At 45.6% G+C, this 13,057-nt stretch overlaps 1 protein-coding gene across 1 annotated transcript in view; it reads right to left on the bottom strand.

Annotated features, from left to right (window-relative positions):
* The window catches only part of LOC144493174 (arrestin-C-like), a 68,345-nt gene that overhangs the window by 36,770 nt on the left and 18,518 nt on the right, over positions 1-13,057 (bottom strand). The window contains exons 7-9 of the mRNA XM_078212071.1: positions 12,985-12,987; positions 10,809-10,876; positions 3,262-3,397 (exon numbers count right to left, since the gene is read on the bottom strand). Of these exons, the coding sequence (XP_078068197.1) occupies positions 3,262-3,397; positions 10,809-10,876; positions 12,985-12,987 (207 nt within the window). The remainder of the gene's footprint in view (positions 1-3,261; positions 3,398-10,808; positions 10,877-12,984; positions 12,988-13,057) is intronic.

The following is a 13,057-nucleotide window of genomic DNA, read 5'->3' as shown; positions in this document are numbered from 1 at the left end:
GATTATTACTTAGCAAAGGATTATCCAGTACAGCTCTCCATCCACTGATTGGATTAAAAAGGTTTATTTTAGTGCTTTGCTTCTGGCTTTTTATAAACATAATAACATTTTCCAAAACATCAGACTGTGAAAGATTTTTTTCCTGCCTTTGTTTTCTTCCATTTGCACATTGTAGCAGCATTCCTGAGCCTGGGAGTGTGAAATATTGGAAGTGACATGAACTTGGGTTAATCTGCTAGTTAAGACAATGTTCAGAGCAAGGGTGGAGGGCAGGACAAGGGCACTAAAACCCCTGAATATCGGATCCTTCCCTGCATTGTGGGTGGCACGGTGGCACAGTGGTTAGCATTGCTGCCTCACAGCGCCAGGGACCCAGGGTTCAATTCCGGCCTCGTGTCGCTATCTGTGTGGAGTTTGCACATTCTCCCCGTGTCTGCGTGTGTTTCCTCCGGGTGCTCCGGTTTCCTCCCACTCTCCAAAGATGTGTGGGTTAGGTTGATTGGCCATGCTAAATCGACCCTAGTGTCAGGGGATTAACGGTAAATACACGGGGTTACGGGATAGGGCTTGGGTGGGATTGTAGTCGGTGTAGACTCGATGGGCCGAATGGCCTCCTTCTGCACTGTACGGATTCTATGATAAGTTACTGCCTCCCCTTCTGAATGACAGAGGCAGCCAATGGGGAAGAATCGGATATAGCAATGGTGCACCCAGTAATTGGCTTGGCACCCCACTCTCGTCGCAGGCTGCTTGCTCGCTCAAGGGACCAGTGTGTGACACGTAACCCGATTGCCAAGAGTCACACAAGGGCTACCGAAGACAACTATTGCCTCAGCTTTTCTATATCTTGGGTGACAATTAATTCTGCGGGAAGAACAAACGCAAGAATGATCAGTCATAAATGTTCCGCAGCTCAGGCATTAAAGAAAGAAGTCTCACAACACCAGGTTAAAGTCCAACAGGTTTATCTGGACTCAGCTGGTGAAGGAGCAGCACTCCGAAAGCTCGTGATTCCAAATAAACCCGTTGGGCTTTAACCTGGTGTTGTGAGACTTCTTACTGTGCCCACCCCCCAGCCGGCATCTCCATCTCATTAAAAAAAAACTTGCATTTATATAGCACTTTTCATATCTCAGGATGTCCCAGAGTGCTTTCCAGCCAACAAAGTACTTTTGAATCACTGTTGCAATACAGACAATGGGTAGAATTTTCCTGGTGGGCCATGCAGAGATCCGTTGACCTCGGGTGGAAACTTCCGATCTTGGAGCATGCACGGCCAGGAAATCCCACCCAATGTGTTCATAGCAACAGCTACTGACTCAATCATCAATTTTAGTGATTATTTTCTTGAGGGTCATTGACTGGAAAATCTCCTTGTTCTTTTTCGAAGTAGTCATAGAATCACAGAGCCCTTACAATGCCGAAGGAGGCCATTCAGCCCATCGAGTCTGAACCACCCACAATCCTACCCTGGCCCTATTCCTATAGCCCCACGTATTTACCCTGCTAGAACCTCTGACACTAAGGGGCAATTTAGCATGACCAATCCACCTAACCCGCACATCTTTGGACTGTGGGAGGAAACTGGAGCACCTGGAAGAAACGCACGCAGACATGGGGAGAACGTGCAGACTCTGCACAGACAGTGACCCAAGCCGGGAATCGAACCTGGATCCCTGGCGCTGTGAGGCAGCAATGCTAACCACTATGCTACCCAGTGCCAGGACTTACTGTACACCAGCCTGTGAGCAAAGATAGAGCCTCAGGTTTAACATCTCATCTGAAAAATCACACCCTCCAACTATGCAGCCTTCTCTCAGTGCTGCTCTGAAATGTCGTTGAGATTGTGTGCTCAAGTCTCTGGAGTGGGACACCTGAAACAGCAGCCTTTTGAATCACAGGTGTGAGTGCTACAAACTGAAACATACTACAGGAGCCACCCAGAGGTGTAATCAAGATGATTTTGGTGCCATGCAGTCTGCTGACATTACCTCTGTCTGATCGGAACTGTCGGGAACACTTCAGCAGTCAAGGGCATCCGATCTTCGCATAAGCATTCTCCAAGGCGGATTTCAAGACACATGACAACGCAGAATCGCTGAGCAGAAACTGATAGCCAAGTTCCGCACACGTGAGGACGGCCTCTACCAAAATCTTGGGTTCATGTCACACTACGTGTAACTCCCACCATTTGGCCTGGTCTTGCAAAATCCTACTAACTGTCCTGGCTTGAGACAATTCACACCTCTTTAACCTGTGATTATCGCTCTCTCCACTCACATTGTCTGTACCTGTAAAGACTTGATTACCTGAAAAGACTCGCATTTTAATAATTATCTTGCAATTGAGTCTGTGTCTATATATGCCCTGTTTGTGAACCCAACTCTCCACTCACCTGATGAAGGAGCAGCGCTCCGAAAGCTCGTGCTACCGAATAAACCTCATAGAGTCATACAGGTTTACAGCATGGAAACAGGCCATTTGGCCCAACTTGTCCATGCTGCTGTTTTTATTTAAACCCCTAAGCTAGTTCCAATTGCCCACATTTGGCCCATATCCCTCTATACCCATCTTACCCATGTAACTGTCGAAATGCTTTTTAAAAGACAAAATTGTACCTGCCTCTACTACTACCTCTGACAGCTTGTTCCAGACACTCACCACCCTCTGTGTGAAAAAATTGCCCCTCTGGACACTTTTATATCTCTCCCCTCTCACCTTAAACTTATGCCCTCCAGTTTTAGACTCCCCTACCTTTGGGAAAAGATATTGACTATCGAGCTGATCTATGCCTTACATTATTTTATAGACCTCTGTCAGATCACCCCTCAGCATCCTGCGCTCCAGAGAAAAAGGTCCCAGTCTATCCAGCCTAATAACTCAAACCATCAAGTCCGGTTGCATCCTAGTAAATCTTTTCTGCATTCTTTCTCGTCTAATAATATCCTTTCTATTATAGGGTGACCAGAAATGTACACAGTACTCCAAGTGTGGCCTTACCAATGTCTTGTACAACTTCATCAAGATGTCCCAATTCCTGTATTCAATGTTCTGACCAATGAAATCAAGCATGCTGAATGTTTTCTTCACCACTCTGTCCACCTGTGGCTCCACTTTCAACGAGCTATGAACGTGTACCCCTCTTTGTTCTATAAGTCTCCCCAATGCCCTACCATTAACTGATATACCATATTAACTGATACCATAAACCTGTTGGACTTTAACCTGGTGTTGTGAGACTTCTTATTGATCGGAACTGACCTCTTTACCCAGCGATGCCTCCAGTTGCAGGGGTTTATCTGACATGAGGAACTGTCGAGTGGTTTCTGCTTTGGGCTGCACCGTGCTTTTCTCCGGCGCGTACTGTACCTTGCGGATAATCAGATTCACCGAATTCCTGTCACGTAAAAAAAAAGCCTCATTAATGTCACCACGCCATAGAGAAATAACATTAAGCTTGATCCACACTCACTGAGGTGAATAAAATATACAGCACTGAGATCCACGCTTTGATTATTATCATTTAGTTTATAAAGTTTCACCCAACCTATAATTTTCTCCACGCCTTTTCAAAGACAACTGTTGATAGAATGCTTTGCTCTTATTCTTAATGTTTAAGTTGAGACAGGAAGGGGCTGGAGATCATGTGGCATGGTGGATGGTGTCCCTGCCTCTGAGCCAGAAGCCGCGGGTTCAAGTCCCACCCAGGACTTGATGGCCAAGGAAGGTGCATTTATAATGTGGTTAAAGAGGTTGAGTGTCAATTTGTAAATTCTTCAGCCAATTTTTACAGATGCATGATAGAAAGCATCCTTTCCTGTTGTATCACGGCTTGGTATGGATCTTGCTCTGTCCAAAACCGCAAGAAACGACAAAGGGTCGCGAACGAAGCCCAGTCCATCACGCAAACCAGCTTCCCATCCATTGACTCCCACCACCTTGGAAAAACAGCCACCATAATCAAGGACCCCACGCACCCCTCTCTTCTCTCCACCCTCTCTTCCACCTTCTTCTGTCAGGAAAAAGATACAAAAGTATGGTGGCACAATGGTTAGCACTGCTTCCCCACAGCGCCAGGGACAGGGGTTCGATTCCCTGCTTGGGTCACTGTCTGTGTGGAGTTTGCACATTCTTCCTGTGTCTGCATGGGTTTCCTCTGGGTGCTCTGCTTTCCTTTCACACACCAAAAATGTGCAGGTTATGTGGATCGGCTATGCTAAATTGCTTTTTACTGTCAGGGGGACTAACTGGGGTAAATAGATGGGGTTATTGGGATAGAGCCTGGGTGAGGTTGTTGTCGGCGCAGACTCGATGGGCCGAATGGCCTCCTTCTGCACTGCAGGATTCTATGTCTATGTAAAAGTCTGAGATCACGTACTCAAGAACAGCTTTTTCCCTGCTGCCATCAGACTTTCGAATGGACCTACCAGATATTAAGTTGATCTTTCTTTACACCCTAGCTATGACAGTAACACTATATTCTGCACCCTCTCCTTTCCTTCTCCCTTTTGTACTCTATGAATGGTATGTTTTGTCTCTGTAGTCCGCAGGAAACAATATTTTTCACTGTATCCCAATGCATGTGACAATAATAAATTAAATCAAATCATTTGGCAATGGCGGGTAGTAAGAGCAGGAGAAATTGCTGATCAGCCATGGGATGGAAGGAAAATTGAAGCCACTAATCATCACTGTTATAGCACTCGACTACAGCATGCATGTAACATTGCAGAGCAGGAAGATTATCAGCCTGCATATCCTTCCAATATGGCAAGAGGTAAAGTGAGAGTTTCCTGGTCAGCCGTATTGCAGAAGCCAATGGCAAACCACTGCAGTACTTTGCCAAGCATAATCATGGACCAATACAATGGTCGCCAATGCCCTATTTTCCATTGAGGAAGATACGGAGGCATACTTGGCATAATTTTACAGTTAGAAGAAGGCACTCAAATTGGAAGTGAGGAGTAACACAATTCACGTGGACATGGACTGGTGAAACGGGAAAACAAGTGGCAGATGCAATTCAATGCAGAGATGTGTGAAGTAATGTATTTGGGATAGAAGAATGAAGACATTTTCCAGCTCACCCATGCCTGCCACAGGACAGTGTATCATCCACTGGGGTGGGATTCAAGCCTGGAACCCCAGAGAATTGCTCTAGGTTTGTGGATTACCACTTCAGTGACTTATAACACTAGGCCACAGGAGCAACACTGACTCTTTAACAGCAGATCACGCCTGCCAACGCAACTCTGTACGTTTTCACAATCCCCCCCTAGCGTGGAAGTGAATCCCAGACTCCCGCGTGACAAGCAGGGATATTAACCACTATACTAACAAGTAACCCAAATAGGATTGTATAAGCACAATTGATTGCGCTTAGCCAGTACAGGAATCAAACATACGACCATGGCATTATTAGGACCACATTCAAATCATCCTTCCTAACCAGCCAACTGTTAAATCAAATTAAAGTGGGTGAAGGAACAGAGAGAACTGCGGCAATCTCGGAAGATGGAAGGGCAAGTTAAAAAGAAAAGGATAACCTTGGGATGGAAAGTAAGTGGTTTGAGGTGGGGCTGGGGAAGGAGATGGATTACACACCTTCCAAACTAAAAGTCAGTCAGCACCTCGCCAATGTGAAATCTTTGTTGGGCCAGAGAGGGACTTCCAACCCTCATGAACAAGACATCTCAGCTAAAAGAGCCAACAGCGCCAGAAAAGAGTGGTGGCCACTGCTGGGACTACAAGCAACCCCAAGGAAGAAGCGAATTAAGTCTGGAGATTTTGGGGGGAGCATGGTGGGAGACTCCAGCGAATGGGAGAGGAGGTGGGGTGTTGGGTTAGGGAGGCTGGTGGTTGGGGGGTAGGAAGGGGGAGAAAGAGAGGGCACCATCTTGAGAGGGGGTATTTTCCCCGATGGGCATAGAAGTCTCCCCAAATGTGGGTATTTCCCCACAGAGTTAAGATGATTGGCAAAAGGACCAGTGGGAGATGTTTTTATTCACTGAGTTGTTACGATGTGTAACGTGCTCCCTGCAAGAATGGTGGCAGCAGACTCAATAGTAATTTGCAAAAGGGAATTAAAAAAAACTTGAAGGGTGTCATAAGTCTGTGGAGGCTGAAGCCCCTTCACCAAAATCCTTTGCTTTACAAACTCTAACAGCAGTACACAGAGTGCTATCAGTCAGCAGTTAAGTACAAGACAAAGACTTCCTGATTGGCCCTTCAATTGGATCCTTAATCAGGGAGTTCATACTCCAATAGGCCAACCTCAATGGCCTGATTGAAGTCATTATAAAGGGGAAGCATTTCCTGCGCTGGAGAAAAGAGCAAAAAGTGATATTAAGAGATAGCTCTTTTAAAGAACAATGGGCTGAATGGACTCCTTTCATGCTATCTCATTCTATGAAAATTGAGGTAACCTCGCTGTGTTTCAAGTTCACATAACTTCAGGCATCGTTAAATTCCATTTCATTCCCACAAAGACTCTGCAACTCATCTGTTGCCTGCAGAGGAGGTCACTGAAGATGCATCCAGGCCCTCCTCCATAATTTTCAGTTATGAGGATAGATTACAGAAGATGGGACTGTTCGCCTAGAAGTGTTCTCCCAGAAGGCTAAGAGGAGATTTGATCGAGATGTTCAAAATCATGAGAGGTCTCGATGGAATAGACAGAGAGAAACTGTTCCCACTTGTGAAAGGATCAGGGACAAGAGGGCAGAGATTTAAAATGATTTGCTAACGAAGCAAATATGATATGAAAAAAAACCCTTTTGATACAGCGAGTGGCTGGGGTCTGGAATACTCTGCCTGGAAGTGTGGTGGAGGTAGGTTCAATTGAGGCATTCAAGGCAGTGGGGGGGATGATGATTATTTGAAAAGAAACAATGTGCAGGGGTATGGGGAAAAAAGGCAAAGGCAAGAGAATGCCACCAAGTCATGATACCTGCTTGGAGAACAGGTGTAGACATGATGGGCCAAATGGCCTCCTTTTATCATAGAATCCCTACAGTAAAGAAGGAGGCCATTTTGGCTCATCGAGCCTGCACCGACCACAATCCCACCCAGGCCCTATTCCCGCAACCCCATATATTTATCCTGCTAATCCCCCTGACACTAGGGTCAATTTAGCATGGCCAATCAACCTAACCTGCACATCTTTGGACTGTGGGAGGAAACCAGAGCACCTGGAGGAAACCCACGCAGACACAGGGAGAATGTGCAAACTCCGCACGGACAGTGACCGAGGCCGGAATTGAACCTGGCCCCTGGCGCTGTGAGGCAGCAGTGCTAACCACTGTGCCACCCCGTGCTGCCCTGTTTTTTAAAAAAAAGTTAAGTTTATTTATTAGGCACAAGTAAGGCTTACATTAACAATGCAATGAAGTTACTGTGAAATTCCCCTAATCGGCACACTCCGGTGCCTGTTCGGGTCTCTCATGCTTAATTTTTAATCCCACCACATTATCATCTTGCAGTCTGTGTTTGCAGTGCACCGGTGCACTGTAACAATTCTGTGATTCTGCGGTGCAGCCTCCTTTCGGAAGACGAGCCTTCACTAACATGACTTGCCAAACTCAGCCCCATGCAGCTGCCTCTCATTACAGAGGTTTTTTTGATGAGGTGGCAGAAAACATCTCCTCATGATGCCCATCATAGATTGGAGAGGAAGTCTGGCACAACTGCAGGCACTGGTGGAAAACAGAGAACTCTGACTTTGTGTGCTAAAGCCTTTTCTAATCGCACCTTCCTGCACGCAACCCATAGCCCGGCAACTTCCAGCACTTAAGGTGCAGATGTAAGTACTTTTTAAATGATTTTAGGGTCTCTACCTCCAACACCAATTCAGGCAGCGAATTCCAGACACCCACCATTCTCTGTGTAAAAATATCTTTTCTCATGTTCTCTCTAATCCTTCCCATTTAGCTTGAATCTATAACCCCTGGTTTTTGAACTCTCTAAGAAGTTTAACAACACCAGGTTAAAGTCCAACAGGTTTATTTGGTAGCAAAAGCCACACAAGCTTTCGGAGCTCCAAGCCCCTTCTTCAGGTGAGTGGGAATTCTGTTCACAAACAGGGCATATAAAGACACAGACTCAATTTACATGAATAATGGTTGGAATGCGAATACTTACAACTAATCAAGTCTTTAAGAAACAAAACAATGTGAGTTGACAACATTAGTTGTAAGTATTCACATTCCAACCATTATTCATGTAAATTGAGTCTGTGTCTTTATATGCCCTGTTTGTGAACAGAATTCCCACTCACCTGAAGAAGGGGCTTGAAGCTCCGAAAGCTTGTGTGGCTTTTGCTACCAAATAAACCTGTTGGACTTTAACCTGGTGTTGTTAAACTTCTTACTGTGTTTACCCCAGTCCAACGCCAGCATCTCCACATCATTTTGAACTCTCTGCCAAGGGAAACAAATTTCTCCTATCTACACTATCTCTATCCCTCATGATCTCGTACACCTCAATCATGGCACCCCTCAGCCTTCTTTGTTCCAAGGAAAACAACTCCAACCTCTCCAATCTCCTGTTGTAGCTACAATTCTCCACCCCTGGCATCATTCTAGTAAATCTTTGCACTCTCTCCAGAGCAATTATGTTCTTCCTATAATGTGGTGACCAGAACTGCACACATACTCCAGTTATGGCCTCACTAGTGTCTTTACACAGTTTCATCCGTATATCTTTGTATTCTATATCTCTGCCAATGAAGGAGAGTATTCTGTATGCCTTGTTTACAACCTTATCTAGCCGTACTGCAGCCTTTAGGCACATGTGCACTTGCACGCCAAGATCTCTCACTTCACCTTTCACCTAACCCTCTCCGTATACTCCCATTTATTGTATATTTTCTTTTACTGTTTGACCTCCCTAATTACCTCACACTTATCAGAGTTATACTCTTTCTGACATTTTCCTACCCACTCCACCAACCCATCTATATCATTTTGGAGCTTATGGCTATCCTCTACGCTACGCACTACACGGCCACTTTTTGTTTCACCTGCAAATTTCCCAATTGTGCCCCCCCCCCTCCCCCCCCCCCCCCCCCCCCCAAACATTCAAGTTCAAATCGTTAGTATGCAAAACAGAAGGTGTCCCAAAACCGAGCCCGATGGAACAGCACTGGAAGCAGCTTTCCATTTGCAAGGGCAGCCAAGGACCATTACCCTCTGTTTCCTGTTACTAAACCACTTTTGGATCCAATTTGCCACATTACCCTGTATCACGCAAACCAGCCTCCCATCCATTGATTCCGTCTACATTTCCCGCTGCCTTGGAAAAGCACCCAACATAATCAAGGACCCCACGCACCCCTGATTTACTTTCTTCCACCTTCTTCCATCAGGAAAAAGATACAAAAGTCTGAAAGCAAGCCCCAGTATATTCAAGAATAGCTTCTTCCCTGCTGCCATCAGACGTTTGAATGGTCCTATCATATATAAAGCTGATCTTTCTCTTCACCCTATCTGTAACTGCAATACTATTTTCTGCACCCTCTTCTTTCCTTCTCCTCTATGTACTCTACGAATGGTATGTTTTGTCTGTATAGCGCGCAAGAAACAATACTTTACACTGTATCCCAATGCATGTGACAATAATGAATCAAATCAAATATCCCATGGGCTTGTACTTCTTTGAGCTGTCTGCCATGTGGGACCTTGTCAAATGCCTTGTAGACAACATCCATCAATGGTGGTGAGAATGGGGGAAATTCCTGTGATGGAAAGAAATTGGAGCCTCGACTATCACTACTCATATATCCAGGCTACAACATTCATGTCAAAGTGTATGTGTATGTTGTCACAGTTGTCTCAGTCTCTTTGGGGAGAGGCGGGATAGTTGGTTTATTTGGTTAGATGGCTGGTGTGGATCAGACTGGTGCCAACAGCAGACAAAGGGTCATCCCAACCTGAAACATTGGCTCTATTAGAGTCATAGAGGTTTGCAACATGGAAACAGGCCCTTCAGCCCAACCTCTCCATGCCACCCTTTTTTTACCGCTAAGCTAGTCCTAATTGCCCGCGTTTGTCCCATACCCCTCTATACCCATCTTACCCATGTAACTGTCTAAATGCTTTTTAAAACATAAAATTGTACCCGCCTCTACTACTACCTCTGGCAGCTTGTTCCAGATACTCACCACCCTCTGTGTGAAAAAATTGCCCCTCTGGACCCTTTTGTATCTCGCCCCTCACCTTAGACCTATGTCCTCTCGTTTTAGACTCAAAGATATTGACTATCTAGCTGATCTGCGCCCCTCATTATTTTATAGACTTCTATAAGATCGCCTCTCAGCCTCCTACGCTCCAGAGAAAAATGTCCCAGTCTATCCAGCCTCTCCTTATATTTCAAACCATCAGGTCCCAGTAGTACCCAAGTAAATCTCTCCTATTCTCGCTTCATAGATGCTGTCAGACTTGCTGAAACTTTCCAGCATTTTCTGTTTTTGTGCCAACAGCAGAGGATTTGATTCCCATTCTGGCTGGGAAGGATTTGGGAATTGCCTTCCTGCTCTGCCCACGGTGCACATTAAGGCACTGTTGGTTCTACCCGCATGCGGGCAGCGAGCTAACGGAGTCCAGCTGCAAGAGGCTGTGGAAGACATCAAAGTAAAGCAAGGGGGTCGCTGAGAGGCTTGTGGATTACACAGGCAACTAGAACAGACAAGAAATGGATGAAGAGAGTCATTGTGAGGGAAGATAGCTGAGATTAATGAAAAAGAGATGGGATATTTGGAGCAAGCAGCCAATCCTAATCTGATGGTGATAATTGTCAGAAGGTGAAGGTGCCTTTTATGAATCTTCTCCTCCAGGTTCTCCGCACAGAATGCTTTCACCTCAAAGTCCACACCGCACGTCTGGAACAGAAACAGACATTTTAATTAAAGCTACTTTGGAGGAGGATAAATCACCAAAACTAAATTCAATGTTTTAAAGGGAACATTACAAATTGCTACAGCAATTATAACTTACACAAGTTGCAAACAAGAGGTAGATTATCAACCATAACATCACCTGCACCAAAAATGCCATTAAATTACTTTGATGTTCTGTGGTTCTGTGGGGCTTTCACCTGTCCTCTATTCATAGAATCACAGACTCACAGAAATCTACAGTGCAGAAGAGGCCCTTCGGCCCATCGAGTCCACACCAACGCATGAAAGGCCCTGACCTGCCCACCTAATCCTACTTGCCAGCACTTGGCCCATAGCCCTGAATGTTATGATGGGCCAAGTACACATCCAGGTACTTTTTGAAGGATGTGAGGCAACCCGCCTCCAACAGTCTCCCAATGCATTCCAAACCGTCACCAATTGGCATGGAAATTACACTGGAACATTCTGGAGTGTGGTTAGTGGAGGTGGGATGGTGGCACAGTGGTTAGCACTGCTGCCTCACAGCACTGGGGACCCAGATTCGATTCCCGCTTTGGGTCACTGTCTGTGTGGAGTTTGCACGTTCTTCCCATGTCTGCGTGGGTTTCCTCCGGGTGCTCTGGTTTCCTCCCACAGTCCAAAAAATGTGCTGGTTAGGTGAATTGACCATGCTCAATTCTCCCTCAGTGTACCCGAACAGGCGCCGCAGTGTGGCGACTAGGGGATTTTCACAGTAACTTCATTGCCGTGTTAATGTAAACTGACTTGTGACACTAATAAAATAACTTTAAAACTTTAAAAAAAGTTCCATCCCCCTTTCCCAACCCCCAGTCTTTAAAGAAATGTCAAAAATTACCAGGAAACAGTTCTGTACCTGGAATGTGACAACATGAAAATGGTGCGGGCACGTTGAAGATGAAAGATCATCTCCCCCGATCTTTCTTTTATTTCCAGGGAGTACTTTGAAGGAATTCAGCAGAGATGGAAGATGGGTTGGCAACCCACAGTTGCGCAAAGTCAAAATCGACTCCAGTTTCTCGTTTGCTTACTCTCTCCCCCAGCCCAACCTGTATGAGAACTTTGCCATCGTTCATACTCCGAAGCTAGAAAATGATTTTTAATTTTGGACCTGTGTTTCTGTGATGTTGATGTTGTAACTCCCTTGTTCTTGTTTGTAGCTGTCTGGGTAAATTGCACACCGTGTGATTGGGTTTATTTCAGAGGGAGTCTGCTGTCACAATGTAAACTCTTTGAGATGCATTTTGGATTATTGTGTACTGCAGTGCATTGTGCCACTTCAGCAGTAGCCACAAGCACCAGAGCTGATGGCGCAGTGGAATTATTACTGGATTAATAATCCAGAATAATGTTCTGGAGACCTGTGTTTAAATCTTGTCATGGCCGATAGTGTAATTTGAGTCAATTTTTAAAAAATCTGGAATTAAACCAATGTCGATTGTCATAAAAACCCACCTGGTTCACTAATGCCCTTTAGGGAAGGAAATCTGCCATCCTGACCTGGCCTGGCCTGCACGAGTGTGGCACAGTGATGAGCTCTGCTGCCTCACAGCTCCATTTCTGGCTTTGGGTGACTAACTGTGTGGTGTTTGCATGAAACACTGTGGGTTTCCTCCGGGTGCTCCGGTTTCCTCCACACTCCAAAGATGTGCAGGTTAGGTGGATTGGCCGTGCTAAATTGCCCCTCAGTATCAAGGGGATTAGCAGGGTAAATTCGTGGGGGTTACAGGGAAAGGGCCTGAGTGGAATTGTGGTTGGTGCAGACTCAATGGACCGAATGGCCTCCCTCTCCATTGTAAGGATTCTATGACACATGTGTCACCAGACCCACCGTCATGTTGGTTGACTCTTAAATTCCCTGTGAAGTGGCCCAGCAAGCCACTCAGTTCAAGGGCAAAGAAGGATGGGCAGCATATGTTGGCCCAGCCGATGACATCCACATCCCTGAACTTAAAAGACAATTTTAAATGATGCTTGGTGTGTTTTTGCACTTCCCAGAATTTTAGAGAAATTTTGGCGAGAGGGTCCATGGCACAGGACCATGTTTCTGACACACAAACTACTATAGATACCTGCTGGCAATAGGTTCCATGTGTTAGTGACAGGAATCTTTCATGTGGTTAGCACTGCTGCCTCACAGCGCCA

Source organism: Mustelus asterias, chromosome 4 (genome assembly GCF_964213995.1).
Source record: "Mustelus asterias chromosome 4, sMusAst1.hap1.1, whole genome shotgun sequence".
NCBI lineage: Eukaryota > Metazoa > Chordata > Chondrichthyes > Carcharhiniformes > Triakidae > Mustelus > Mustelus asterias.
Note: the sequence above shows the minus strand (reverse complement) of the source record. Positions and strands in the feature narration are given on the sequence as shown.